This window comes from Dasypus novemcinctus, chromosome 9 (genome assembly GCF_030445035.2).
Source record: "Dasypus novemcinctus isolate mDasNov1 chromosome 9, mDasNov1.1.hap2, whole genome shotgun sequence".
In the NCBI taxonomy this organism is placed as follows: Eukaryota; Metazoa; Chordata; class Mammalia; order Cingulata; family Dasypodidae; genus Dasypus; species Dasypus novemcinctus.
In genome coordinates, this window is record NC_080681.1 from 125,168,666 (window position 1) to 125,195,456 (window position 26,791).

Here is a 26,791-nt window from a genome sequence, read left to right on the forward strand (position 1 = left end):
CCGTGCAAATTTGAAAATAAATTTAACAATGAAAGAAATATGGGTCAGTTCAAATTCAGACATTATGAAGTCCCTTCTTGTCCATAAGAGAAGGTCATGAAAGGCTTATTTCAAGGCGGTTGGGATGTCTGTACAAACCTGTCTCTCAGCAAGGGGAACTCTTGTCTACCCAGAGAACATGGCGGCCAAATCAACACGGGCCACAGACAGATGCACTACCCGAGGTCCTCTCCAAGGGTTCACTGTGGCCTCAAGACTCTCCCCTTGTCAGCAGAATTGAACCCACAGCCAATGAGGGTCAGGGTTCTTTCTAGGGCCCAAAACCAACATTCTACCGACGAGTTCTCTCACTGACTTTCTTTGCCCAACTCTTCCTGGAGTGAGGTTTGATTTCCCAAGAACGCTGCTTGGGCAGGTGAACTAGCCATTTTGGAAGTTAATTTATTTATTATTTTTAAATAAGGAAGAAAGGCTGCCCTGGCTCAACTGGGGAGCTCATGAGGATGTCAGTCCCTGGATATTCCAGATGGAAAAAAGAAGGAAAGACCCCCCCCCCCCCATTCTCATCCCAAGAGCTTGTCACCCACACCTGCCAGAGGGAGGCTGCTAAAATTACCCTCCTGTCCCTACTTGAACCGCTGTGCTTATATTTAGCTTGTGAGTTATACTTTCCTCAAGGAATGGAGAATTTAACAGGACCCATTACACTCTATTCAGAATGGAATTTGAAAAAAAAAATGATTAAAACAAGATTTTCAACAACCAGCAGGATGGCGGCAGAATAAGGAGCTCCTAGAGTCAGCTCCTGCTACTGGGCAGTTAGTAATCACCCAAGGCTGTCTAAAGCACCTGTTTGGGGGCTCTGGGAGACCAGAAGAGCATCCTGCAACATCCTTGAAGGAGTGGAAGGAGGAGACTGCCCATCTGCAGAGAAGACTCGTAAGTAGAGTGCTCCATGCCATGGAGGCCAGTGCCCATCCTCTACTGGAAGCACAAGCCACCTCAGGAGCTGTTCCATGGCTGGAACTGAAAGCTCCACTTCCTGAAAATGGGGGAGGAAGAGAGGACTGGGCACCAGCTTCAGCTACTGATGAGTAAATTCAGGGGGCTAAAGTATAATCCTGATAACAGCTAAGGTTTGAACCTGTCCAAGCCAGAAAGAAGCTGGGAGCTGCCATCTTAACTCTGCCCCTTGGCACAAGGGGAAGCCAGGCTGGCTGAAAATCCCAGTGCTGGTGGGGACCAGCTTCTTTCCATCCAGATCATATCGCAGCTCTAGCCTAGGCCCCAGCCCCACCTCCAGCAGGGAGGAAGCTGGGGGGGACTGCGCAAGTGTCTCTGAGAAATTACCTGCCAAGCCGCGGAGGCCAGTGATCATCCTAGTCTGGCAGCACAGGTCACTGCAGAAGCTATTCTGTGGCTGGAATTGGAAGCTCAATTTCCCAAAAAACAGGGGAGGAGGAGACGGTTGGCCACTGACTTCAGCTAATGATGAGTCAATTCGGCTGGCTAAAGTGTAACCCTAAGAACAGCTTAAGTTTGAACGTGTCCAAGTCAGAAAGAGGCCGGTGGCTGCTATTTTGACTGATCCCTCCATATGAGGGGAAGCTGGGCTGACTGAAAATCACAGTGCTGGTAAGGACCAGATTCTTTCACCCAGATCGGCCTGCAGCCCTAGGCTAGGCTTCAGCCCCACCTCTAGCAGGGAGTAGGCTGGCGGGCCCTGCACCAGCCTATACAGGTAACTGCAGGTACATTTGGCTGGCGCAGACTGAATAATCAGAAGTCTAGTGGGCCAACTGCGGTCATATTGGACCCCCACTGCATAGCTTGCTGCCCACACCTACAGCTCCATCTCCACTCCAGGCAGGAGAGAAAGGGGTGTGAAGCCTCCTCGGTCTCTCTGGGCAACTACAGTCTAGGCCTGCATAACTTGGATTATTACACAGATCTCTGGCTCTGTCCCTACTCCTGGCAAAGGATAAAATTGGGAGAAGCTTCATCGGTCCTGGGGAAATGAGGGTGGCTTGAGCCTTCAGAGCTTACAGCATCAACTACATCCATGGCTCCAGCTATACAACCAGCAAGAGAGAAAGGGAAGGAAGCCCTAAATTAAAGAGAAAAAATGCACCCAGAGTAAATACTCTAGTAAGCCAGATGCCAAGACACAAACAAAAAATTACAGTCCGCACCAAGAAACAGGAAGATATGGCATAGTTAAAGGAATAAAATAAGCCTCCAGATGACATAAAGAAGTTGAGACAACTAATCATAGATGTTCAAACAAGTTTCTTTAATAAATTCAATGAGACGGCTAAAGAGATTAAGGATATTAAGAAGACTCTGTATGGGCAAAGAGAAGAATTTGAAAGCATACATAGAAAATAGCAGATCTTATGAGAACGAAAGGCACAATAAATGAAATTAAAAATACATAGGAAGTGGCTGTGGCTCAGTCGATGAGCTCCTGTCTACCATATGGGAGGTCCTCGGTTTGAGTCCTAAGGCCTCCTTGTGAAGGCAGGCTTGCTTGCTGCTGCGGAACACTGCCTGGCCTGCCGATGCCCTGGAGAGCCAACTCAGCAAGGTGATGCAACAAAAAGAAAGGAGACAAGTGAGAACACAGAAGAGCCCGCAGCAAATGGACACAGAGAGTAGACAGCAAGCAAGCCACAAGGGGGGGAGGAGAAATAAATAAATACAGACACAGAAGAATGTACAGTGAATGGACACAGAGAGCAGACAGCACACAAAGAGCTGCAAAGGGGGAGGGGCTTAAAAAATATATATACTGGAATCATATCATAGCAGATTTGAGGGACAAAAGAAAGGACTGATGAATTTGAAGAAATGGCCTCTGAAAGTGAACATACAAAAGAACAGATGGGGAAAAGAATGGAAAATTTTGAACAAGGTCTCAGGGAACTAAGTACAGCAAGAGACATGCAAACAAACATGTCATGGGTGTCCCAGAAGGAGAAAAAAGGGGAAGAGGAACAGAAGGAATATTTGAAGAAATGTTGGTGGAAAATTTCCCAAATCTATTGAAGGACATAGATATACATGTCCAAGAAGCACAATGTACTCCCATCCAAAAAAATCCTAACAGACCAACTTTGAGATACATACTAATCAGAATGTCAAATGCCAAGAACAAAGAGAATTCTGAGAGCAGCAAGAGAAAAGCAATGCATAAATGTAAGGGATACTCAATAAGATTAAGTGCTGATTTTCTCACCAGAAACCATGGAGGCAAGAAGACAGTGGTATGATATATTTAAGGTACTGCAAGAGAAAAACTTCCAGCCAAGAATCTTATATCTGGCAAGATTGTCTTTCAAAAATGAGGGTGAGTTTAGAATATTCACAAATAAACAGAAAGTGAGAGAGTTTGTATCCAAGAGACCAGCTTTGTAGGAAATACTAAAGGATATGCTAGAGACTGAAAAGAAAAGACAGGAAAGAGAGGCCTGGAAGAGAGTCTAGAAATGAAGATTATATCAATAAAAGTAACTGAAATTGTCGAAAGAGTGGTGAAAATAAAGTATGACAGATAAAACCCAAATATTTAAGAATAAACTTAACCAACGATGTAATGTACTTGTGTTCAGAAAACTACAACTCATTGTTAAAAGAAATCAAAAAAGGCCTAAATAATTGGAAGAACATTCCATGCTCACGGATTGGAAGACTAAATCTCATTAAGATGTCAATTCTACTCAAATGGATATACAGATTCAATGCAATCCTGATAAAAATTTCACCAGCATTTTTTTAACTAAATGGAAAACATGATTATCAAATTTATTTGGAAGGGTAAGGGGTCCTGATTAGCCAGAAACATCTTAAAAAGTGAAATTGAAGGACTCACTTTTCCAGACTTTAAATCCTATTACCTAGCTACAGTGGTAAAAACAGTATGGTACTGGTATAACACAGGCATATACATCAGTGGAACTGACTTGATGGTTCAGAAACAGACCCTCACATGTATGGTCAAGAGATTTTTGACTAGCCTGTCAAACCCACCCAGCTCGGGCAGAACAATCCATTCAACAAATGGTGCTGAGAGAACGAATATCCATAGCCAAAAGAAGGAAAAAGGAACCCTATCTCACACCTTATACAAAAGTTAACTCAAAATGAATAAAAAATCTAAATTTAAAAGCAAGAACCATAAAGCTTCTAGAAGAAAATGTAGGAAAATATCTTCAAGCCCTGGTGGTAGGTGGTGGATTCTTAAAGGAGATAAGAGGAGGACTGAGATGGACTACTGATGTTTAATATATGTAGAAGTTTTAATTAGCTTTACTGTAAAAGTGCAGAAATGTACAGAGTTGATGGTAACACATTATAATAAGTAATAGTTGGTTTATAAATGGGGATGTGGCTGAAAATGGTAGTCTAGGGATGTAAATGCCAAATGACAGAATGCTAGAGAATAATCTAGGGACTGAACAGCTCAGTAAACCCAGAGGTGGATGAGAATTGTGGTTGATGGTACAGATGCAAGTGTCCTTTGTGAGCTAGGGCAAATGTACATCACTACTGCAGGGTGTTGGGAATGTGGAGAAGCATGGGATATATACAACTGGAGTGACCTATGGACTGTGGTAAACAGTAATAATGTAATATTCTTGCATCTTTGCCAAAGATGTACTGAGTTGATGATGGGGAAGTATGGAAAATGTGTGCCAAATGTATATGGACCTCGTAATAATTGGGTGATATTATCTTATAATCTGTAACAAAGTTCCACCACAATGTGGAATGTTGAGAGCGGGTGTTGTTTGGGAATTCTGCACATGTGCATGATTGTTTTGTAAGTTTACAACTTCTGTCATAAAAATATATTTTAAAAATAATAAAGGGTGGGTTGGGGGAAAATATACCAAATGTAATATAAGGACTAAAATTAGTAGTAAGATTTTGATGATATTCTTTCATAATTTGTAACCAATACCTCATGACAATGCAAGGTGTTGGTGGAGGGTGGATTATGGGACCCCTGTATGATGTTATGCATGTTTGCTTTGTAAGTTCATGATTTTTACTATATTCTTAATGGTTTACGTATGTTCATGTATAAATGCTATAAAAATAATAATAATAGGGTAGGTTGGGGGAAAAATACTTTGGTAGTAGTAATATTTTGAGGATGCTGTTTAATCATTTGTTAAAAATGTTTCACAACAATGCAAGGTATTGGTGGTAGGATGAGGTATGAGAGCCCTGTATGATGTTATGTATGTTTGTTTTATAAGTTCACAACTATTACTATACACTTATTGTTTATGTATATTCATGTATGAGTGATATATTTCAATAAATTAAAAAAACAAAAAACAAAAAATAAGATTTTCAACCATACCTAAAGAACTGTACCTGGAAGCCAGTCTGAATTTTTCTGAAACAGGACAGGATGACCCAATACTGATGAAAGAACTGACTGATGATGACTCGCGAGGCTGACGGTGCCCTGATTTAAGCCATTAGAAAGTCTCCCTCCTTTGAGAGTCATGGTGTTTTTCTAATTCTTCAGTGGTTTTCAGTTCTTCAAACCCTTCTCAGACCTGAGCCGATACCCCCCAACAAGGACGAGGATGCACATTTGCAGCCTGACTGCTTCGTGGGAGGTGGCAGTCGTGCTACTAGACATCAGAGGACAGGCCATGATGTGCCAGAGAAAAGCAAACGAGATGGTTATGCGAAGAAAACACACAGCGAAAGTGAACCACCACAAAACAGGTCTCCAGTTAACCTTTGGCAGAATCAGAGCCAGGGTTTCAGGGAAGTCTTCCTGGGAAGAGTGGATGGGTTCCCTGGGGTCCCTGGGGGCTGGGGGTGGGTGGGACGGAGTGCAGCATAACAGCAGGAACTGTTCATCCGGGGTCCTTTGGGGCTGCAGTTCAGGTTCAGGCTGAGCTGGAGGGTAACTGCAACAGGTAACTGCATCTGCATCAGGTTACCGCATCAGGTAACTTGCATTGGGTAACCACATCACGTAACCCTCATCAGGTAACCTGCATCAGGTAACCAGTATCAGGTAACCGCATCAGGTAACCGCATTAGGGAGACATAGCCCATGTGCATCTGCAGCCCCAGCAAATGTGTCTTCTTGGACTTTGCTTTCGGCTTACCTGGCCTCTTGAACTGCCCCCCCTGGAGGAACCTGGGCAGGTTGAACACAGGTTTTTTTTTTGTTTTTTTTTTTTAAAGATTTATTTATTTATTTAATTTCCTCCCCTCCCCTGGTTGTCTGTTCTTGGTGTCTATTTGCTGCGTCTTGTTTCTTTTGTCCGCTTCTGTTGTCGTCAGCAGCACGGGAAGTGTGGGCGGCGCCATTCCTGGGCAGGCTGCTCTTTCTTTTCACGCTGGGCGGCTCTCCTCACGGGCGCACTCCTTGCGCGTGGGGCTCCCCCACACGGGGGACGCGTGGCACGGCACTCCTTGCGTGCATCAGCACTGCGCATGGCCAGCTCCACACGGGTCAAGGAGGCCCGGGGTTTGAACCGCGGACCTCCCATATGGTAGACGGACGCCCTAACCACTGGGCCAAAGTCTGTTTCCCTGAACACAGTTTTTTTGTTGTTTTGTTTTCAAGATTTTATTTATTTATTTCTCCCTACCTTCTGGGTGTTTGCACTTGCTGTATCTGTTCGTCTTCCTTGTTTCTTTAGGAGGCTCTGAGAACCGAACCCAGGACCTCTGATGTGAGAGGGAGGCACCTAATCGCTTGAGCCACGTCTGTTCCCTAGTTTGTTGTGTCTCCATATCTTTCTGCTTGTGTCTCTTGTGTCAGCTCGCTGTCTTGCTCTTTCTTTTTATGAGACACCAGGAACCTCCGCTCCATGCTTTGTTGTGTCTTTCGTAATGTTTCCTGTTTTTCTTTTTGTGTCTCTTGTTGTGTCAGCTCACCACACCTTCCCGTTGCTCCCGCTTCCTGTCCTCTTTAGGAGGCACTGGAAACTGAGCCAGGGGCCTCGCAAGTGGAAGGTGGGGGCTCAATCGCTTGAGCCACATCCGCTTCCCTGAACATGGTTTTATGGGACTCATGCTTAAGAAGCTCCAAATTCTTACTGAAATTGTTTCTCATCCTGTAATGTCTCTGGGGGCAGACAGGACATATTAACCATCATGCTACTTTAAAGGAAAGCATAACCTCGCTTAAATTTAAAGGAGCCTCCTCAAGATCACGAATTCTGAAAGCTGGCAAAACCCCACATCTCAGTTAGTGGCCCTTCCACCAACCTGCGTACTAAACACAACTAAATAGCCTTCTGGAAGTTTCTTTGCCTTCACAGGAGAACATGCCACTGCTCTTCAGAATCCATAGTTTGCACGGTCTCTAGAAGTCAGCTAATGTTAGATTCTAGGAGAGATGAAAATAGGGAAGGAGAGACCAAAAGCATCTGCCAGGTTTTATGTTTTGTTTTCATCTTCCACGAAGACTTAGATTCTTTGACACCAGATTTCCGTGGCCAACACAGGCTATAGGATATAACTTCAAGATGGCAGAGTAGGAGGCTTCAGCCCCCACCTCCCCACACAGAAGCTTCAAACAACCAAAAAGAACTGGCAGAAACAACTTCCCCAAAGCTCCAGAAAATAGTTGAAGGACTTCAGTAACAGGGCAAGCACCAAATCAAGAAAAAGAAAAAAGCAGCAGGGCCTCGTGGCACCCCGGTTGGCCCCTCCACACTTCATTGGCTTGGCACATAGTCAGTCGTGCTCCCAATGCAGATCCCTGGTCCCAGTTCCACAGGGAGCAGAGTAGCCCTCGTGCACATGCTAGGGGCATGGATGCCTGCCCTGCTCCGTCTGGTGTGGCCTGGGGGATGCACTGTCCCAGAAGTTGTCCCATGTGTAGGAGGCTCATCAAGCTCTCCGCAGATGCTGTGGGAGAACAGTCGAGAGTCTGCCTAGAGCAGGGGTTTGCTGGCTGTAGGACAGACAGTGCAGTGCTCCCGAACATGAGAACACTGTTCCTCAGGAAGAGGGGGTGTTTGTATCGGTGTAAATGGGGGAAATCGTAGTGACACATGCATACACACAAACACACACACTCGCACACTCAAGACGAGATCAGGGTGGCTCCTGTGCTTTGACCACAAGCCATTCTCTAAACGCTTTGTATGGATAAGCCCTGAAGGGAAGCACTTGAACGATCAGTCTGCAAAGACTAGGAAAGGTATTTTCTTTTTTTTCCTTCTTTGTTTTTGTTAGCACCTGACAATCATAACACTAGCTGGATATAAGCTTAAGGAACAGACACCTCAGAGTCTAAATTCCAGTGATAACACATTAAAATGTCAAAATGTCCAGGTTTCAACTAAAGATGACAAAACATACAAAGAAACAGGAAGTGATGACCCAGGAGAAGAAGAGTAAAGTATTAGAAACCATCAATGAAGAAGACCAGACATGGTACATACCAAAGAATTTTTAAAAATGGTTCTAAGTATGCCAATAGAGCTAAAGGAAAACATGGACAAATAACTAAAAGAAACCAGGGAAACAATAGATGAACAGGAAGAGTATCAGTAGAAAGATGGAAATTATAAAAGGAACAAAACAGTGCTGAAGACCATTGTAATGGAAATTTAAAATTCCCTAGAGGGGTTCAACAGCAGATTGAAGCTGGTAGAAGAAACAATCAGTCAACTTGAAGATAAGACAACTGAAATCATTCAGTCTGAGGAGCAGAAAGAAGAAAGAAGAAAGAAAAGTAAACAGAGTCCAAGAAACCTGTGGGACACCATCAACATACCAATTATGCAGAAGGAAAGGAAAGGAAAGGAAAGGAAAGGGAGGGGAGGGGAGGGAAAAAAGGGAGGGGAGGGGAGGGGAGAGGAGAGGAGGGGGGAAGGAAGGAAGAAAGAAAGGAAAGAAAGGAAGGAAGGAAGAAAGAAAGAAGGAAAGAAAGAAGAAAGAAAGAAAGAAGAAAGAAAGAAAGAAAGAAAGAAAGAAAGAAAGAAAGAAAGAAAGAAAGAAAGAAAGAAAGAAAGAAAGAAAGAAAGAAAGAAAGAAAGAGGCAGAATATTTAAGGAAATAATGGCTAAAAACTTCCCAAATTTAACAAAACACATGAATATACACATCCCAATGAACTCCAGACGGGATGCTGTGTCATATTATAATCAAACTGTCAAATGCCAAAGATAGAGAAGTCTGAAAGCCATGTGAGAAGCAATGTGTCACATACAAGGGAACGACAATAAGATTAATTGCCAGTTTCTCATCAGAAACTATGGAGGCAAGAGGCAGTGGGATAACATATTTAAAGTGCTGAAAGCAAAAAATTGCCAATCAAGAATTCTATATCTGGCGAAACTGTCTTTCAAAAAGGAGAGGGATTATGCCATTCCTAGATGAAAGCTGAGGGAGTTTGTCACCATTAGACCAGCCCTACGAGAGAGACTAAAGAAATAGACAAAAGACCAATGCCACATGAATAAATGAAAATTACTAGTGAGGGTAATGACAGGTAAATATAAATGCCAGTACTACTGTATTTTTGGTTTGTAACTCTACTTATAGGACTTCTTATAGGACTCTTCTTATAGGACTCAAAGGCAAATGCATAAAATATAATGATAAATCACTGGGTTTGGACCCATAATGTATAAACATGTAATTTGTGACAAAATTACATAATGGTGGAGGGGAAAGAGGGGTATAGGAACACAATTTGTATATACTCTTAAAGTTAACTTGGTCTCAAAGCAAAAGAAATGGTTACAGATTTAGGATGTTAATTTTAAGCCCCGAGGTAACTACAAAGAAAGGATCGGAGAACATGCAGACTCATAGAATTAGAAATCAGAAGTACAGGGCCAGGGCCAGGGGCAGGGGGAAGGGGGAGTTACGCGTAATGCGTGCCGGGTTTCTGTTTGGGGAGATGGTGAAGCAGGCTAGTAAGATAGGGAATCAATAGATGGATCTGGAACCTGGCAAGAAGTCCACGTGGACATCAAGAACCCCAAGAGGACTGCTGGAAGGCCCTCCCCAAGATTCTGCCACTCAGAAGAAGACGTCCTCCGGAAGCCAGGAGAAGCCCGGATATTCCCCAGGGGCTTTGTCATTGGGCCCTCCTGGGGATTGACGGGTGGGGCAATCAGTCAAAACAGCAGACAGCTGGAGCCCCTCTCTGCCATTAGCAAAGGGGTGGAACAATGAACAGTTCAAAAAGCAGGCACAAGGCCTGAATTCTCTCTCGCCTTTGGACCCTGTTCCTGCTCTCTGCACCCTGCTCTCACCATTCTTCGTCTGCCATGACGGCCACACAAGTAAAACCTGGGCTTTGATAATCTATAATGGGGAGGGAAGCGGACTTGGCCCAGTGGTTAGGGCGTCCGTCTACCACATGGGAGGTCCGCGGTTCAAACCCCGGGCCTCCTTGACCCCTGTGGAGCTGGCCCATGTGCATTGCTGATGCGCGCAAGGAGTGCCCTGCCACGCAGGGGTGTCCCCTGCGTAGGGGAGCCCCACACGCAGGGAGTGCGCCCCGTAAGGAGAACCGCCCAGTGTGAAAGAAAGCACAGCCTGCCCAGGAATGGTGCCGCACACACGGAGAGTTGACACAACAAGATGACGCAACAAAAAGAAACACAGAGTCCCGGTGCTGCTGATAAGGATAGAAGTGGTCACAGAAGAACACACAGTGAAGGGACATAGAGAGCAGACAACTGGGGGAGGGGGGGTAAGGGGAGAGAAAAAAATTTTTAAAAAAGATTTAAAAAAAAACTTTAATGGGGAAGTGTAATCTGTAAATCAGCCCTCTTTGTCCCTTTTCACCCCCTTTCTCTCTATCTGGGACCCATGATCTGTTATTTTCTCCCATTTCTCTTCTCTCCCTGCCTGAATAAATTACTGGCCTAACTCACCCAACGTGCTCTTGAAATTCATTTCTGCAGCACAGTCAAGAACCTAGACAAACTCTAGTAAGAATGGAAAAGTTTTAGTCATGGAAGGGGGTGAGCATACGTGGATATTGTGAATGGTTGAGACAGGAAAGATGTACACCTGTTTCCACAATTTGGAAGGACAAAAAAACTAGCAACTTCAGAGACAGGACAATTAAATGCAATACAGATCCTGGGTGGGATCTGGCAAAGGAGGAGAAAAGGCTCAGGGGGACATTATTGGGACATAAAAGAAAACTTGGAATATAGAGTGTAAGCTTTTATCAGTGTTTAAGTCCTTGAACTTGCTAACTGCCCCAGGGTGCTTGCATAAATGAATATCCTTGTTCTTAGGAAATGCACACCACAGCCTTAAGTGTCCCGGGAGCATGACCTGTGCAACCTACAGCCAAGCGTCAGTGAACGGACTGATAAATAGGCAGAAAGATCCGGCAAAGGTGGGGGGACAAGAAACTTGCCTCTGGGTTTCCGCAGGTAGGGGTGTGCTGCGGCCCTCTGCAGGGGGTTGTATTATTTCCGTAACTGTCCCCCAAGTTTGAAAGGATTTCAAAGTCAAAATGGGCCATGCAGTTGGGGGGAAATACTAGAAACGAATGAAAGGCCTCTGGGCGCTGTCGCCTTCGGGCTCGCGCGGGGTGTGCAGGCGCCCAGGCGTCGTGGGCAGCCCCTCACCGCGCTTCGCCTGTACCTCCCCCGCCTCCCCCACCTCATCCTGGGAGCCCCTTCGGGGCACGGGAAGGGAGACGCCGGTGTTTATGCAGCTTCTCTTTTGATCTGCGCCCCGCGCCCCCGCCCCCGCCCCGCGCCCCGCGCCCCGCGCCCCGCGCCCCCGCCCCGCGCCCCGCGCCCCGCGCCCCGCACCTGCTGGCTGAAGGTCACGTTCCGCCTGCGGCTGGCCTCCGGGCAGCCCCCGCTGGCAGCGTCGGGGATGGCCAAGGTCTGGGGCCGCTTCAGGATCCCGCACGAGCGCGGCCTGGAGGCGTCCAGGGAGCCCACCCTGAGCGCGGCGCCCTCCGGGTCGGCCGCGGGCGCGGCGCCGCCCCGCTCCCGGCGCGCGAAGCCGTCGGGCGCCCGCGGGAAGCTGGCGCTCACCGCCGGCCGCGGCAGGCTGCCGGGCAGGCCCGGGGACGCGTCCTGGGCGCCCGTGAAGCAGTCGATGAGGACGCTGTCGAGGTTGGCGGCGCCCAGCGACGACGCGAACTCGCTGAGGCCGGTCAGCGAGCTGTCCCTGCTGACGAAGCTGCCGTACTTGGGCGTCAGGGGGCTCAGCGGCGAGATGGGGCTGGAGAAGCCGGACAGGCCGGCGCCCGGGTGCGGGTCCTCGGGCGGGACGGGCGGCGAGGGCGGCAGCGGCAGGCTGGGGCTCTTCATCGCCGGCCTCTTGTCGCCCGGGGGCCGCAGGGGTCTCTCGGGAATGCTGAGCAGGGTGAGGACGGTGGTGAAGCTCAGGGTGACGGCCGTGAAGATGTAGACGACCCGGAGCTGCCCGCCCAGGGCGCTCCCGAAGCGGGTTTTGTCCCAGTGGATGCCCCCGACGACGTAGCCGAAGCCGCCTCCGAGACCTGGGGAGAGAGCGGGGCTGAAGGTCCCGACACGCGCGCGCAGGGGCGCGGCCCAGGCCGGGGACCCGCACGTCGCCCCGGCCCCCCTCAAGATGAGAGCGGGGCTCCCGCGGGACAGCCCTGGGGCGGCTCAGGTGAGCGGGCACCTGCCTGCGCTGCGCTCCGCTTTCCGCGGGGCCTTGCAGGAAGCCGGCAGGTGACCGTCTAGACGGAAGCGCGCGCTCCCCTCCAGCTCCCCCCTCGCGTCCCAGACCCGTGCCCGCGGCAAGATCGCGTCTGTGGCACGGGATGCGGCCACACCTGGCCACCCAGGTGGCCCCGAGGCACTCCCCGTCTTGTTCACCTGGCGGCGTCTTCCTGGTGCACGAGCGGCATTAGGAAAGTCACTCCTGACAGTGACCAAGGAGGGGCCCTGGCCTCTCCCACCTGACGTCCCCCCACCTGGAGGATGGCCGGGCAGCAGCCCACCTGGCCAGCGAACCCTCGGGAAGCGACAGGGCCGCAGGACTCGGTTCTCCGCCCGCCTGCCTGCACAGGGCCCACTTCCCGCAGCCCCAGCCAGTGGCCCAGGGGCCCTCAGGTTACAGCGCATGCGCCAGGCGCCCAGTGGCCACGGACCTGACCTCCAGAAACCGCCGTTTCTTCGGGCCTGGCTTTAAGCTGCCAGCACAAGGGCAAGAGGCCTGCGCGCCCGGCTCGCCCCACGGCCCAGGCCCCCCGCCGCCCCGCCGCCCCGCCAGCACTGCTGCGGACCGAGGCCCTTTTACCTTTTTATTTTTTTTCTTTTCTTTTCTTTAATTTTAATTTTACTTTGAGTTCATCTGTATGTTGAGTTGGTCTCCTGGTTGGGAGACGAGTCTCCTTGGTTTACTCACAGCGGTTTAGGGGGACCTGCATTAAGCAGCGTGGGCTTTTTGGCTGCACTCTGCTTGGGGGAGAATCAGACACATCAGGGATTTTTACCTTTTTAATAACAATCCCTATGGAAGGGCCTGGGCTTCGGACACCTTCCGCTCAATCTTCCACCTGTACCTAAGGTGTGGTGGAAACATGAATCTAATTATTCAGTAGTTTTCCTGTAGGACTTCCTTCATTTGTCCCATATTGTCCTCCTGAGCCTTTTAATTTCATGTCCATGTTCTTTTTATTATCATTATTTTTAGGAAGTACTGGGGATTAGACCCAGAACCTCGTATACAGGGAGCAGGCGCTTGGGGCTCCCCCACGCGGGGGACACCCTGCGTGGCGCGGCACTCCTTGCGCGCATCAGCACTGCGCATGGGCCAGCTCCACACGGGTCAAGGAGGCCCAGGGTTTGAACCGCCGGCCTCCCATGTGGTAGGTGGATGCCCTAACCATTGGGTCAAGTCCGCTTCCCCTATGTTCATTTTAAAAGCCCCAATCCCATCCCTTGGCTGCCTGTCTTTCTAAACTGTGGGGTAGGGTCTTTTTAAAATTTTATTTTATTATTTTCACCTTCACATTTATGATCTTAACTGCCTTTTCTCCCATTCTGAAGATGTTAAGATGTGATTGCTCTTTTCTGATCCTTAAAAAAGGTCATATGTGAGATGAACTTTATTAACTAATTTTTTAAAAACAATCATAGTGATACATTCCCTCAGTTAAAAATGGTACAGAAAGGTAAAACAGAGTCCCTCTTCCTACCCTCTAGGCCCAGCCCTGGCTCAGGGGAACCACATTGGTACCTGTGCGTAAACAGAGAGAAAGGACATTCTCAGGTGGAGCAAGTGAGGCTTAGAGAGGCCAAGCACACCCCACAACTAACACGTGCACTGCCAAGAACTGGTTCAGGCTTTCAGAGTCCAAAGCCGGACCACTCACCAGACCGACAGCTGCTTCCCGCACACAAGTCTTTTCACTGATTCTTAAAAATCTTTCTGATTGCAACTTTAAATGGAATTTTTTTTTTTTTTTTTTTAGGTACCGGGAACAGAGGATTGAACCGAGGACCTTGTATGTGGGAAGCCAGGACTCAACCACTGGGCCACATCAGCTCCCCTGAGTTGGTTTTCTTTGTTTGCTTGTTTGTTTTTAAGAAGCATCAGGAACCAAACACATGATCTCGCGTGTGGGAAGCAGGCACTCAACTGCTTGAGCCACATCCGTTCCCTCTTCCATTTTATTTTGTAATAAGCTAAGTGTTTTATAGAGGAAAGCTAGAAATATTGATTTTTACAGAATTCCATGGTAACCAAACACCCAACTGAATTCTTTTGCTGTTTTGCAGTTCGTGCCCTTGAATTTTCCATCTGTACAATGACAGATGCCAGTGATGATGACGTTGACACTCCGCGTCTCTCATTTATTTCTACATCAGCTCTGCAGAGTTAGGGGTCATTCTTGCCTTATTCCTGACTTTAACAGGAATGTTCCCAATGTTTTGCCATTAAGCAGGACACAGTCATACACACACACACATAGACCTAGCTACAGTCAATCCTCATTATTTGCAGATTCCATATTTGCAAATTCACTTACTTGCTAAAATTGACAACTCCAAAATCAGTGCTCACGGTGTTTTCACAGGCATTCGTGGACATGCACAAAATGGTGAAAGCTTTGAGTCACCTGATGTGCACGTTCCCAGCTGAGGATGAGCAAGGCGGTGTTCTGCCTTCTTGTCTCAGCACCCACGCTGTCAACAAGTGGGCTTTTCATGTACATTTTGTGCCACATATTCCCCTTTTTTTGCTTTCCTTGCTGATTCTGCTGTTTCAAATGGCCCCCAAGTGTAGCGCTGAAGTGCTGTCTAGTGTTCCTTAAAAAAAAAAAGCTGTGATGTGCCTTGTGGAGAAAGTGTATGTGCTAGATAAGATTCATTCAGGCAAGAGTTATTGTGCTGCCAGCTCCACCTTCAATGTTAATGAATCAACAATACATATTAAAGTGTCTTTAAACAGAACACACAAAACAAGGTTATGTACTGATGGGCCTAACCCTGTATTCTCCGGGAACCAAGGTTCAATATTTGCAGGGACTTTATAGAACATTAAGTACCGCAAATAATGAGAACTGACTGTACACACACACACACACCCAATTTATATTACTTTCGATCTCTTGCTTGAGATACTTATTTTCAATCACTTCAATATTCATCCGTGTATTTGAATTTTATTAACTTATTTTTCAAATCAGGGAGCGGGGAGGGGCTTCACAATGCACACACAGGAGCCAGCACGCCAAGGGGAGGAGCTGCATACCTGCCAGGAGGGCGTGGATGTTGAGCCCCCGGTCCTGGTCCGCCGGGCCGCACACGTCCATCATGTAGGCATGGCTGGGGTTATCGGCCGAGTCGGCGCTGAAGTCCATCAGCACCACGCCGCACACAGTCAGGAGGATGCCCCAGTGGTGATCTTCGGCCGTGTCGGCCAGTGCTGTCCCGATGTCCCTGCCGTTCAGCAGGAGCGAGAGGCCCAGCAGCGCCCCTGGACACCGAGACACAAAGAGTCACCCAGAGACACCGTGGCCCAGCATGCCCTGAACAATTTTCTCCTTGAGTCTAGAATCCTTAGGGCCCCAAGAATTTTTTTTAGTCCAACGTCAAGCAGAGCAAACTGGCAAAGTCACCTGCAGACTCACTGCTCTATTTTTCTCTATTTTTTACTGCATTAGGATCAGGGTTTTTATTTCATCAGACAAAGGAAGTAAGAGATGAACTTTATGGACTTTTCTTTTTTAATGACCACAGTGACTCATCTCACAGTTAACTCAGGCCTAGTTATGGGGTAACCCCTGCCACCACTTGACTAGACAGTGAGGGCTCAGTAACTGCTTGGGTCAGGACTCTCTTAGATTTTCTTAAAAGGAAGTCCTTGGGGTTTCTTTGTTGTCTTTCATTTTATTTCAATGCCAAAACAACAGACCTAGAGCCAGGACAAGAATGAAAGGGCGTCTCCTTCCAAACCTTGAGGTACATCGGTCACTCCAAGCACCCAACAGAGGCTGCAGCAGGAATCCTGGAAAAAGCAGGCCAGGGGTCATTGTCCAGAACCACACAGCACAATGGATGACCAAGAGAGCTTGGCCTCATCCCATTCTTGAAGTATCTGCACTCATATGTCCCCAATGCATCAAAAGAGTAAAATGACGAAATTTGGAATCAGCAATGAAACCCTAAGCTAGAAAAATAAAGGATAAGCAGACTCCTGGAATCCCTCTGCATCCCCTTAAATGTTCTATTTTGGACCCTATGAGGCCCTAGGCAGCCATGCCTTCCTTGTGATTCCAAGAAATCCCACGACCTCCCAGATCAAACGTTAAGCTTTATTGCTTGCATCCACCCATGATAGCTTGGCACAAAATGGCAGTCATCCTTGGGGTCTGCTAAATTCCTGTTCTACAGTCTGGGTTAAAGTGCCTTAAAATGTGGCCGATAGCCAGTCATATCTGCACTTTCCTTCAGCTCCCTACTAACAAACTTATCCCTTTTTCTTCTCTTATTCCCTCAGGACCCTAAAGTGAGACTTCCAGAAGCTTCCAGGGACTTCCAGAGGCTGCCCACCATCAGGGCTGAGGTGGGGCTCACCGAGGATGGGGCTGATGAACCACACCAGGCTGTACAGTTGGTCGGGCAGGCCCATCTGCAGGAGCACCGGGGTCACGTACGCCGTCTCCATGGCGTAGCTGAACTCAATGCCAAACAGAATGCAGCCGTTGAAGAGCAGCTCCCGGAAGGACCTCTGAGGGTGCAGGTCCCCGAAGTCCACCAGCTCAATGGGACATGGAGTATTAGGGGGCGGGGGTGGAGAGGGCCGGATGCACTTCCTCCTCTTGGGGTGCCGTTTGAAGTTGTTGGCCCGGTGGCTGATGTGTCGGGTCACGGAGCCTGAGTAACTCGAGACCTGAGACCTCCAGAAGTCGTGAGGAGCCAATGTGGGGAAGTGGGCCTCTCCTGGAGGAGTGCTGCTCGCTGGGGGGATCATCGTAGGGAGGGCTTGTGGGTGTTCCTGTGAGGAAAGTCCATTTGGGGGGGCAGCAGTTACTTCACACGGGGCCTCCATTTTAAGAGTTAATTTTTCTGAGAAACCATCCCCTACCCCTTGCCCCACAACTGGCATCCACTCACCCTTTTCAATTTCAAACTCCAATTATTCAATGCTGATATATAGGAAAGCAACACACGTTTGTATATATAAACTTGTATCCTGCAGCCTTATTAGTTCCAGGAGTTTTTGTTGATTGTTGGGGATTTTCTACACAGGTAACCATACCATCTACTAACAAAGACAGTTTTATATCTCCTTCACTATCTGTGTACCTTTAATTTTCTTTTCTTGTCTTATTGCATTAGCTAGTACTTTCAGTATGATGTTGAATAGGAGTAGTGAGAGGAGACATCCTTGTTTTGTTCCTGATTGTATGCTCACCCTTTTCACATGGGAAACATTGTATGAACACTGGAGAAACTTTAGGATAAAAAACAGTCCACCCAAAGTAGAGCCTACTGTGTATGGGTGATGTGACAAGGCTCCTTTTCCCCCTCAGTGCAGCTCATCTCCCAATGACACCAAAGCCTAATGCTCTCTCCCTGCTCAGATCAAGGACCCCCAGATTCCAAAGTCTCCACACTAAAACTCAAGGGGATCATTCCCAAACAGAGGCTCTGTCAGGAAAGTCATGCAAAGAGCAGCTAAGGAAGTAAAGGCAGCCAAAAGCCCAATGGCTGGCCTCAGACCTACTGAAGAATCTGCAGCCCATTTCTAGTGCTAATGTTGCCCTTCCCTGGAGGTTCCAGGGAGCAGAGAGGAGGGGAGACCAGACATGGGACAGGGTCACATGCAGGCACCCTGAGCACTCGGTTAGGTGACAGCCCTTCCTTCATGTGTGCCAAAAGTCACAGCTGCTAAAAGAGTTTAATAAAGATCCTTTCATATCGGCGTGGATTTTAACAAGTGCATTTTTAGTCAAGCCAGGACAACGACAAGTTTTACAGAGTTTTAAACCGCTCTCTCCGAAGAGACAAACCAATGGAGAGACAATTTACAAAGTAAGGGGCAAACAGAACCAGGGAAGGCTGAGAAATAGATTTTCCCCCTTTCTCAAATAATTTTTTGAGCAATTTTCACAATGTCAAGGACTTATTAGCAATTAGCAAATGTCTTCACAAACAAGCCCCCACCACCACCTCCTTGCCTTCTGTGGCACTGGGAGACCTTCTCCTGGCATAGGCTAAGACTTTAGGGATATTGGAATAGGGTGAATGTAATTTGCCCACGGGAAAGATGTGAATTTTGGGTGGCTGGAGGGTGGACTATACTGGGGTGAACAGTGTCCCCCCCCAAAATGCATGTCCTCCTAGAATCTTGGAATGTGACCTTACTTGAAAATAGGTCTTTGAAGAAGCAATTAAGTCAAGATGAGGTGGGAGGGGAATTTGTACCCAGAGACACATAAAGACAGAAGTAGAGCCTGGAGGGAGGCTTCCACGAGCCACGGAACCACAAGGAGAGCTGGCAGCCACCAGAAGCTAGGAGAGGCAAGGGGGGTTCTTCCCTAGAGCTTTGGGGGGAGTAGGGCCTCCCAACATGATTTAAGGACTGCTGGCCTCTAGAACTGCGAGAGAATCCATTTCTGTTATGTCAAGCCACCCAGTCTGTAGTCATTTGTTATGCCCTGGAAAACTAAGACTGCATCCAACTGTTTTTCACTGATTTGAAATTAATCTAGATTATACATATTAAAAGAATGGGTCCCAATAGGTTGACCTGTGCATTTCAGCCAATGTCTATTTCACTAAGAACAGGGAGAGGAAATCTCCTGAGATTTGAGGGGAAAAGACAAATATAGCCTAAGAGAGGGGAGATTCTTGGATTCCGTTTGGCCCTCTGATAGCCCACCCCACCTCGCCTCTCAAGAAAGCAATTCCCCAAATTTTCTTTGAAGTTCTTCCTGAGAAGTAGGCTCCAAACCTCAGATGAGTTTCTCAGTGTTGACAGGTTTCCTGACAAGGACACGGGTCATTTACAAAGATAAACATGATTGGCTTCCTTTCAAAATTAGTTTTAAGCACTAGAAATGAGGCCCTTATTTCTGACATCAGCTTAACATACCCCCTTTCATCACACCATCACTAGCTCATAACTTTGTCACGAATCATCCTAAAATGTGTCACTCTAGCCAGGCATCCCCGACCCCCCACCCCCACCCCATCCACTCCAGGGTTATCTTTATTCTCTTTAGAAGATACCAGTGATGGAAATGATTGACTGGAGAGAGGACCCAGCAGAATTCAGGCCCTAGTGCTAACCCAATGACCCATCCATCCATCTTCCCAACCCCATCCATCCTTCCAAATTGCCAACCATCCATCCATTCATCTACACACATCGGGGCACTCATCCACCCATCCACTCATCCACTCACTCACCCATTCTCCCACCCACCAACCCATGCACCCATAATTCCATCCATCTATCCATCCATCCATCCATCCACACTTTCACCTAAGAATCCTTCCATCCACTCATCTACCATACCTTTCCAAACATTCATCCAGCCACCCACACATCCCCCCCTTCTGACTGAGAACTGAATACCAAGACACTTAAATCAAACAGATAAAAGAAATATCCAGGCATTGCGCTGGCGTTAGCTGAAAAGAAGAGGAAAGGCGTTCTAAGCTGCGGGGACCGCTGCGCAATCAAGCGTGCACCACAGCTGGGCACGATGGGGGTGGAGAGAGAGATGGCCATTAGGGAGGGGTCAAGGCACGAAGGCCTTGAAACCTAAAAGATGGACTTTATACCAAGGTGACACGATGGCCTGGCCAGAGACTCATTCTGCTCTCGCTTCTGTGCCTTATTTTGTGACCTAAGGGAAAAAAACCCATGCTTTCCTCTAAAACAAGATCTGGTGTACCTCAGAACTTTGTAGACAATACTTCATTAAAAATGTAATTGATTTATAAAGATTCAATCAAGATTGAAAGAAAAAAAAAAAAAGCTAAGCTTCTTGCTTATGTTCCTCACGGGGTTTGGCCCAGACCCTCGGATACAGCAAATACTCAAGAAAAACTCCAAAAACCTAGGGAGCTCTTAGCATCCCCTGGAATTTCATTCCAAGGTGGCAGGATTAGAGTGCCACAAACCAACTACCAGTGCCAGGTGACTGTCCCACACTCGGTCCGGGGCCAGTGCCCTCTGTCCAGCCCCTTTCCTTCCGGCACAGGTATCAGCACTTACACCCCGTGACTGAAGCGCATGCCTCAGGCACCTCACCTTTATCCTTGGAAGGAAGAGCTGTGCACCCAGTTTGGAGGAATTTCACCTTTAAACAGCATGGAGAAGTCTATTTTTGAGAAAGGGAACCTTTTGATCCTACTTAAAATGGACTGTGTAGCTAGCCCACTCCTCTACCTGTGACGTGCCAACTCCACCACCGCCGCCCCGTCACCCCCAGTTCTAGAACAGCCCATGGCCTGTCCCGGCAAACGCCAGAGCCTCAAGGTCCCCACTTTAAGTTCCCTCCAGCAGCTAAGCCTGGAGTAAACCTGCGCTTGAAAAAGGCCTTCGTGAAAGGTATGCCTCCAAATTTGGGGATCAGTACTACCATTTAAAAATAAGATGCATCTATTGGAAGTTCCCATGAAAATTTATTTCAAGAGTTGTAAGACTTCATTTTGTGAATGTTACTATTAAAAAATGATCAGAAGTGAAATCTAAAATAATGAAACAGAATTTTAACACGCCAAAGCAAATATTCACCAGACCACAAGGTATGACTGTGTACTTGGTCCAAAGAAAAAGCATACACTGTCTCCAGATACCCAAAGGTTATCCAAGGACCTCTGGTACTTTGGGAAGACAGAGGATGTTTAAAGGAAGGAGCCCTCGGACTGTGGTACCCAAAGTTTAAGCAGCAAATGAGTAATCAAAATAACGTCCATGTCATCTGAATGCTTAAAATTATCCTGCTAGGAGCCAACATCAATTCCTCATTTCTTTCTCCTCTTCTCTCTGAAAACAGCACTTCCCATGGGGGGTTCAGGTGGGGTCACTTGCCCTCGCGTTCCTCATCCAAAGGCAAGGAAAGCCCCCCGGAGCACCCCTGGGCCTGCAGGCTTAGGGGTTTCTTTCATCAGCTCGTTCCCGGATCACAGGCCAGTGAGCTCGCCTCTCACTTTCTGCCACCGCCAATTAGGGTCCCACCTGAGCGCCAGGGCGCACACGGCACCTGGGTTTCCCCAGCACCCGACTCTATTTCCCTACAAAAGCTGGAAAACACAGACATCATGGTAACCCCCGAAATCATGGGAGAACTTCTCCACAGTCGAGGACGGAGCGCAGGGAAGGCGCCTCGTGGTCCCCGGGCTGGCGCTCCGGGGGGCAGGGATCGCCCCGCTCCCGCTCCGCGAGCTGAAGCCCGCGGGGCGGGGGCTCATCCCCGGGGCCCCGGGCGGGCCACAGGTGCAGCCCCGCGCAGGGGTGACGCGGGCGCCGAGGACACCTGCCCGGCGGCCGGGGCGCAGGCCTCGGGCTCGGCGGGCACAGCGGCGGCCGGGCGCGGGGCCGAGTCCCCGCTCCTCCCGTGCCAAGGGCGAGGGCACCTCCCCCGGGCCCGAGGGCTCCGCACCCGGGGCGGGAGGCGGGGGCTCTGTGTACAGTTCAAGCCACCGGACGCCCCCGAACAAGGGTCGCGGGGCCACCTCGGCCCGGGCGCCGCACGGCGCGGGGCGCGCGCGGATGGGGAGGTACCTGCGGTCCGCCGGGCCGGGCTCCTGCCCGCCGCGCGCTCGGGTCCCGCCCGCCGCCCCCCGCGCCCGCAGCCGCATCACCGCGGGGCGGGGCCGTGACGTCACGCCCGCAGCCTCCCCGCCCGCGCCCGCAGCGCACCCTTAAAGCGGCCCCGCGGCGCCCCGCGCCCCCGCCGGCCGCGCGCCCCCCGGCCGCCCGCGGCCAGCCACGGTCCAGGTCCGAGGGGGCGGCGCGGGCCCCCCGCGGCCCTTCCCGGTGGCGAGCGACGTGCCCACCCCCGCCCCGGGAGGAAGGCGACGCTGACGGCGCCGCGTGGGGGGCGGTGTCCCCTCCCCGCGACCCCTTTTCCTCTTCTGATTCTAGAAGAAACGGGAACCGCTTCGCGCGCCCCTCCGCGTGCGGGGCGCTGCGGGGGGCAGCAGCCCGCCTTTACGCACGCGCGTAACGCGCGCACCCGGTGCCCACTCGGCCCTGGGAAGGCAGCAGCGCAGGACGCAGACGCGAGGCCCTGCCCCCCGGAGCGACGTTTCAGACGGGGACAGAGAGCGGCTCCTCCGAGAGGGGCTCAGGAGAGTGGGGGTGCAGGGGGGTGGGTGCTGCGGTTCTAAGCAGAGGGGCCCTCCCAGAGGTGACGTCTGAGGAAAGGCTTGGGGAGGCCTGGCTGCCACCTGGCGGGGGAGGAGCACGTGCAAAGGTCCTGGGGTGGAGGAGGGCCGGGCCCAATAATGCTGCGGCACTGGGCTAGCCCGTCGTCAGGGAAACGACCTCTGCGGAGGTGCTGCCGAGGGGAGCGCGCGTCTAGTAGGGGGGTCGCCGGGAGCGCAGGGAGGGCGGTGCGCTCAGCACGGGGTCGGCGAGCGGCTGGAGGAAGGCTGCGGGCTGGAGGGCGGAGGCGCCCGGCGGGCCGGGGTCAGAGCAGAAGCGGCTCGGCCTCCGCGCTGGTGGCTTTTCCCGAGAGCCAGGCGAAGCCCGCACAGGGTCTGTGGCGGGCGCGGGTGACAGCTCGCGTCCCGGCTTGGAGAGGCCCCTGCGGCTGCAGCAGGAAGGCGGATTGGAGGGGGCGGGGGCGCCGGGAGCGAGGAGCACGGGCGGTGGGCTAGCCGCGAGTCTAGGAGGCAAAACCCCCTAGGGCCGGGGGTAGCTGTGGGTGGGGAGTGTGGGAGGAGGCGCCGAGGGGTCTCCAGTTTGAGCCCCCGATACGGGGAGGTAGACTCGCCGAGGGGAAAGCGGGTTTGGGGTGGGGGGGGCGAGCGCCGAAGGTGGGGCGCCCTAGCCCGGGTGGCCCCGTTTCCGGGTGGGGGTCTGTTCAGCCGGCGCGAGGCTCGCGGCGCTAGCAGGTAAGCCTCAGCATCCCGCCGCGCGTGGGGTGGCGGCCCGGCCGGGAGGGCAGGCCGCGTGGGGGCTCCTAGCTCGGGGGGCTGCGCCGCCGCGCTGGCCCCCTGGGGTGGCGGCGAGGGTGTCTGGGTGGCCCTCATCCTTCGTGCGGGAAGGACAGCCAGGCCGGAAGGCAGGTGGGGACAGTGGCGGACACCCAGAGGGCCACAGGGCCAGGCAGGGCCACGAGGCAGCAGGGACCCCCCCCTCCAGGTTCCCACAGAGCCCCGGGAGGGCAGGGGTTCGCCGGGCCCCAGCCGCCCCTGCAGCGCACCCGGGGGACCTGCATGTGGCCAGGAGCCCCTGCACCCACCCCAGAGAGGAGCAGGGGGACAGAGATGGGAAAGGCCGATTGATTACCCCCAAGAGACCAAACCGGACCCAAAGGGACCGTTCAAATGACTAGACTGGACTCGATTTTAAATCCAGTTTGAACAAAGTCAGTACCTCCCGCCGCCCATACCTCCCATCCACCTGGTGGGTGGTGGCTCAGCAAAGAGGGCAAATCAGTTGGCGATAAATAAGTAAACACGTTCCTCCGCACACCTGGGTAGGGTGTGAGTAACTGCACACCTGCCGTGGCTCAGGCCACGCAGGGAGAAGCCCGCGTGGAGAGGCGGTGGCTGTCCCCGGCCGTCCACGAGGTGGTGGCAGAGCCCCACGGCCTGCGGCTGCGGCGCACATCTTGTATTTTTTCAGCACAGAAGGGAAGAAGAGGTAGTCGTTTTAAAGCATTTTCTGGTTTTTCAGGGATTCCTAGTTCTAAGGTTGGATTTTCTTTTAACTTTTGCTTTACTCAAAGCAAGTACCAAGTGTTTGCCTGCTTTTTAAACTGAAAAATATTATTTTTAGTAACAGAGCTTGTGCCAGGGGCTGTCAAGGCCTTATGCACCTTAATCTCATTTAATCCTCACAGTTTAATGAAACGAGCAAATCCCCACCCTATTTTCCATCTCCAGAACGAGGATTCAAACCCAGGACCAGGTCGCTCAGAGGAGCCAGGAACCTTATGGGTTAAACAATTGTTATGGAGTGGCCTGGGAACAAAGTCATAATATTTCTGCGGGAAAATGAACTCTGACTTCCAGACATATGCCCTCCTGATAAAGAAGCTTTGGAAGCAACAGCTGGACCCTGGGCCCTCTAGCAGGGCTGGGACTCAGGGGAATTAGAACCCAGAAGGATTATATTTGGGATCTGGAGAGGGGCCAGAGCAAAATCCCAGGGCGTAGATTTCAGGCAGTGCTAGAGCCGCAGGGCGTTGGGGCTCCGAGGTTCTAGACCAAGGCAGTGGAAACCAGGTGTGGCGGGCACCCAGGGGGCAGAGTCCTGCCTCCTTGGGACGTAGAGTTGCCAGATGAAATATAGGATGCCCAGTTTAGTTGGAATTTCAGATAGACAGCAAATTATTTTTTAGTGTAAGTCTGTTCCAGGCAGTGTTTGGCACCCTGTATTTTGATGTGGTAACTCTGGTAGCCCTTTGGGACAGGTCTTGGCGCCGAGGAGAGGAAACCGCCCCTCGCTGACGAAGCTGGGAGGCTTTCAGGACCTCTGGTGCCGGGCTGCTCTTCAGAGCCTTGGAGAATCCAGAGGACACCCCAGATGCAGAGGGGCGTCCCCGCCAACCTCCGGAGGGGGCTCGAGAGGAGAAACCCGCAGACAGCCCTTCACCGAGATCTTTAAAGTCCATTGGGTTTTTGTGCTTTATTTGTTCCATATATTAAAATTCTGAGTCTAAACACTTAACCTCCACTTGTATTACTAATAAATAAAAGTTTAAACAATTTCCACATGATTTTAATCTTTTTTCTTAGTAACAGTCATGAGTTAGTAAATTTTACATCATGAAATACAACCCAGAATAGTGCACCAAACAAAATAAACAGCTCGATGATGGACCACAAAGTGCGCACTTGTGTAAACACGAGCCAGGTCTAGAACAGAATATTTTCCAGATCCCTAGAAGCCCCTCCTCACACGAACCCCTGCTCCCAACCCCCACCAGGACATAATCACTATAACAACTGTGATATTTGTCACTTTCTGGGTTTTTTTCTCTATAGCTCTAACACCTGTGTGAGTGTTAAGACAAGCAGGTCCTGAGCTGGTGGCAGGTCGTTTATTCTGGAGATGAGCCAAGGATGCAGGGGTGAGGAGAGCGAGGTGGAGGGGGCAGAGCCAGCGGCCAGCACAGGAGTCACCAGATTGCACCCGTGGGCCGCCGGGGTGCAGTTCTGCTGGCGCCCTGAGGAGCCAGTTGGAATGGGTCTGGGAATCCTCCCTGTGATGATGGGGAGCTGGGGCATTTAACTGGCATCTTTTTGCCCCGGGAAGTAGAGGATTACCCCTGGGGGTGTTACATACCCTGCACTTGCAACGGCACCTGTAGGCAGCAGAACCAACTCCCAGGGTGCTAAAGAAAGCACAGGAGTCTGAGGTGGGAAACTGTCAGGGTGTGGAAACTGCCTACTGCACTTACAGGTGCGCCCAGGAGGCTCACAGCACACCACTCCAGGTGCCCGTCTGCTGAAAGATGTGGAGCTGGCACCAGTGTTTAAAGGAACACACTGCTTCCTTCATCTGGAAAGTCTTGCGGGGGGGGGGGAAAAAAAAAGACAACCCAAGTAAACAGTTTGTTTAAAGACACTCTGTTACAAGCGCCTTGATTCCTTGTGAATGGGTAAGGGCATGCAGACAGGAAATCCTGAGTAGCTTCATCCAGAAACTCTAGGGCTTTGTTTAGCCAGGTTTGTTGTTGTTTTGTTTTCTTTTTTTAACTTCGTATAAATGGAATCATAAATATGTATTCTTTTGCTTACTTTTGTGCATCATTCTGATTTTGCAAGTCATGGCAGTGCTGTCTATGTTCTATCATATAAGTATACCCTAAGATCTTTAGCCATCCTTCTGCTGATAGACATTTGGGTTGTTGCCATTTTAGGGTTATTGCAGATAATGTTACTATGGACATTCTGGTACAAGTTTTGGTGCACACGTGTAGGTATTTCTGTGGATAAATATATGTTCAGCTTTAGTAGAGAATGTCAGTTTTCTAAAAGTCATGCTTATTTCCTTTCTAATATTAGTATTGCTCACATACTCACCACAGTCTGGTATTGTTCATCTTTTGCTTTTAGCCATCTAGTGGGTATTTGTATTTAATTGAAGTTTGTTTTTTTTTTTTAGATTTATTTTATTTATTTCTCTCCCC

At 50.0% G+C, this 26,791-nt stretch overlaps 1 protein-coding gene and 1 long non-coding RNA gene across 5 annotated transcripts in view; one reads left to right on the plus strand and one right to left on the minus strand.

The window, feature by feature from the left end:
• The window catches only part of SLC45A1 (solute carrier family 45 member 1), a 33,232-nt gene extending 10,965 nt beyond the window's left edge, over positions 1-22,267 (minus strand). For 2 of the 4 annotated variants that reach the window (XR_011649766.1, XM_058304483.2), the window contains exons 1-5: positions 22,207-22,267; positions 17,040-17,460; positions 16,378-16,470; positions 15,715-15,939; positions 11,787-12,487 (exon numbers count right to left, since the gene is read on the minus strand). Coding sequence is in view for 3 of the 4 variants with exons in the window: in XM_058304483.2 (XP_058160466.1) it covers positions 11,787-12,487; positions 15,715-15,939; positions 16,378-16,470; positions 17,040-17,436 (1,416 nt within the window). In the remaining variant the exon portion in view is untranslated. Of the gene's footprint in view, positions 1-11,786; positions 12,488-15,714; positions 15,940-16,377; positions 16,471-17,039; positions 17,461-17,579; positions 21,822-22,206 lie in introns of those variants that run through there. The other 2 variants (XM_058304482.2, XM_058304484.2) reach the window with 2 other exon arrangements.
• Positions 22,268-22,391: 124 nt separating this feature from the next.
• On the plus strand, positions 22,392-26,179 carry LOC139439711 (uncharacterized). The gene is made up of 2 exons (XR_011649767.1): positions 22,392-22,981; positions 25,070-26,179. It is a non-coding gene; the product is annotated as an uncharacterized lncRNA (long non-coding RNA).
• The last annotated feature ends 612 nt before the right edge of the window (positions 26,180-26,791 follow it).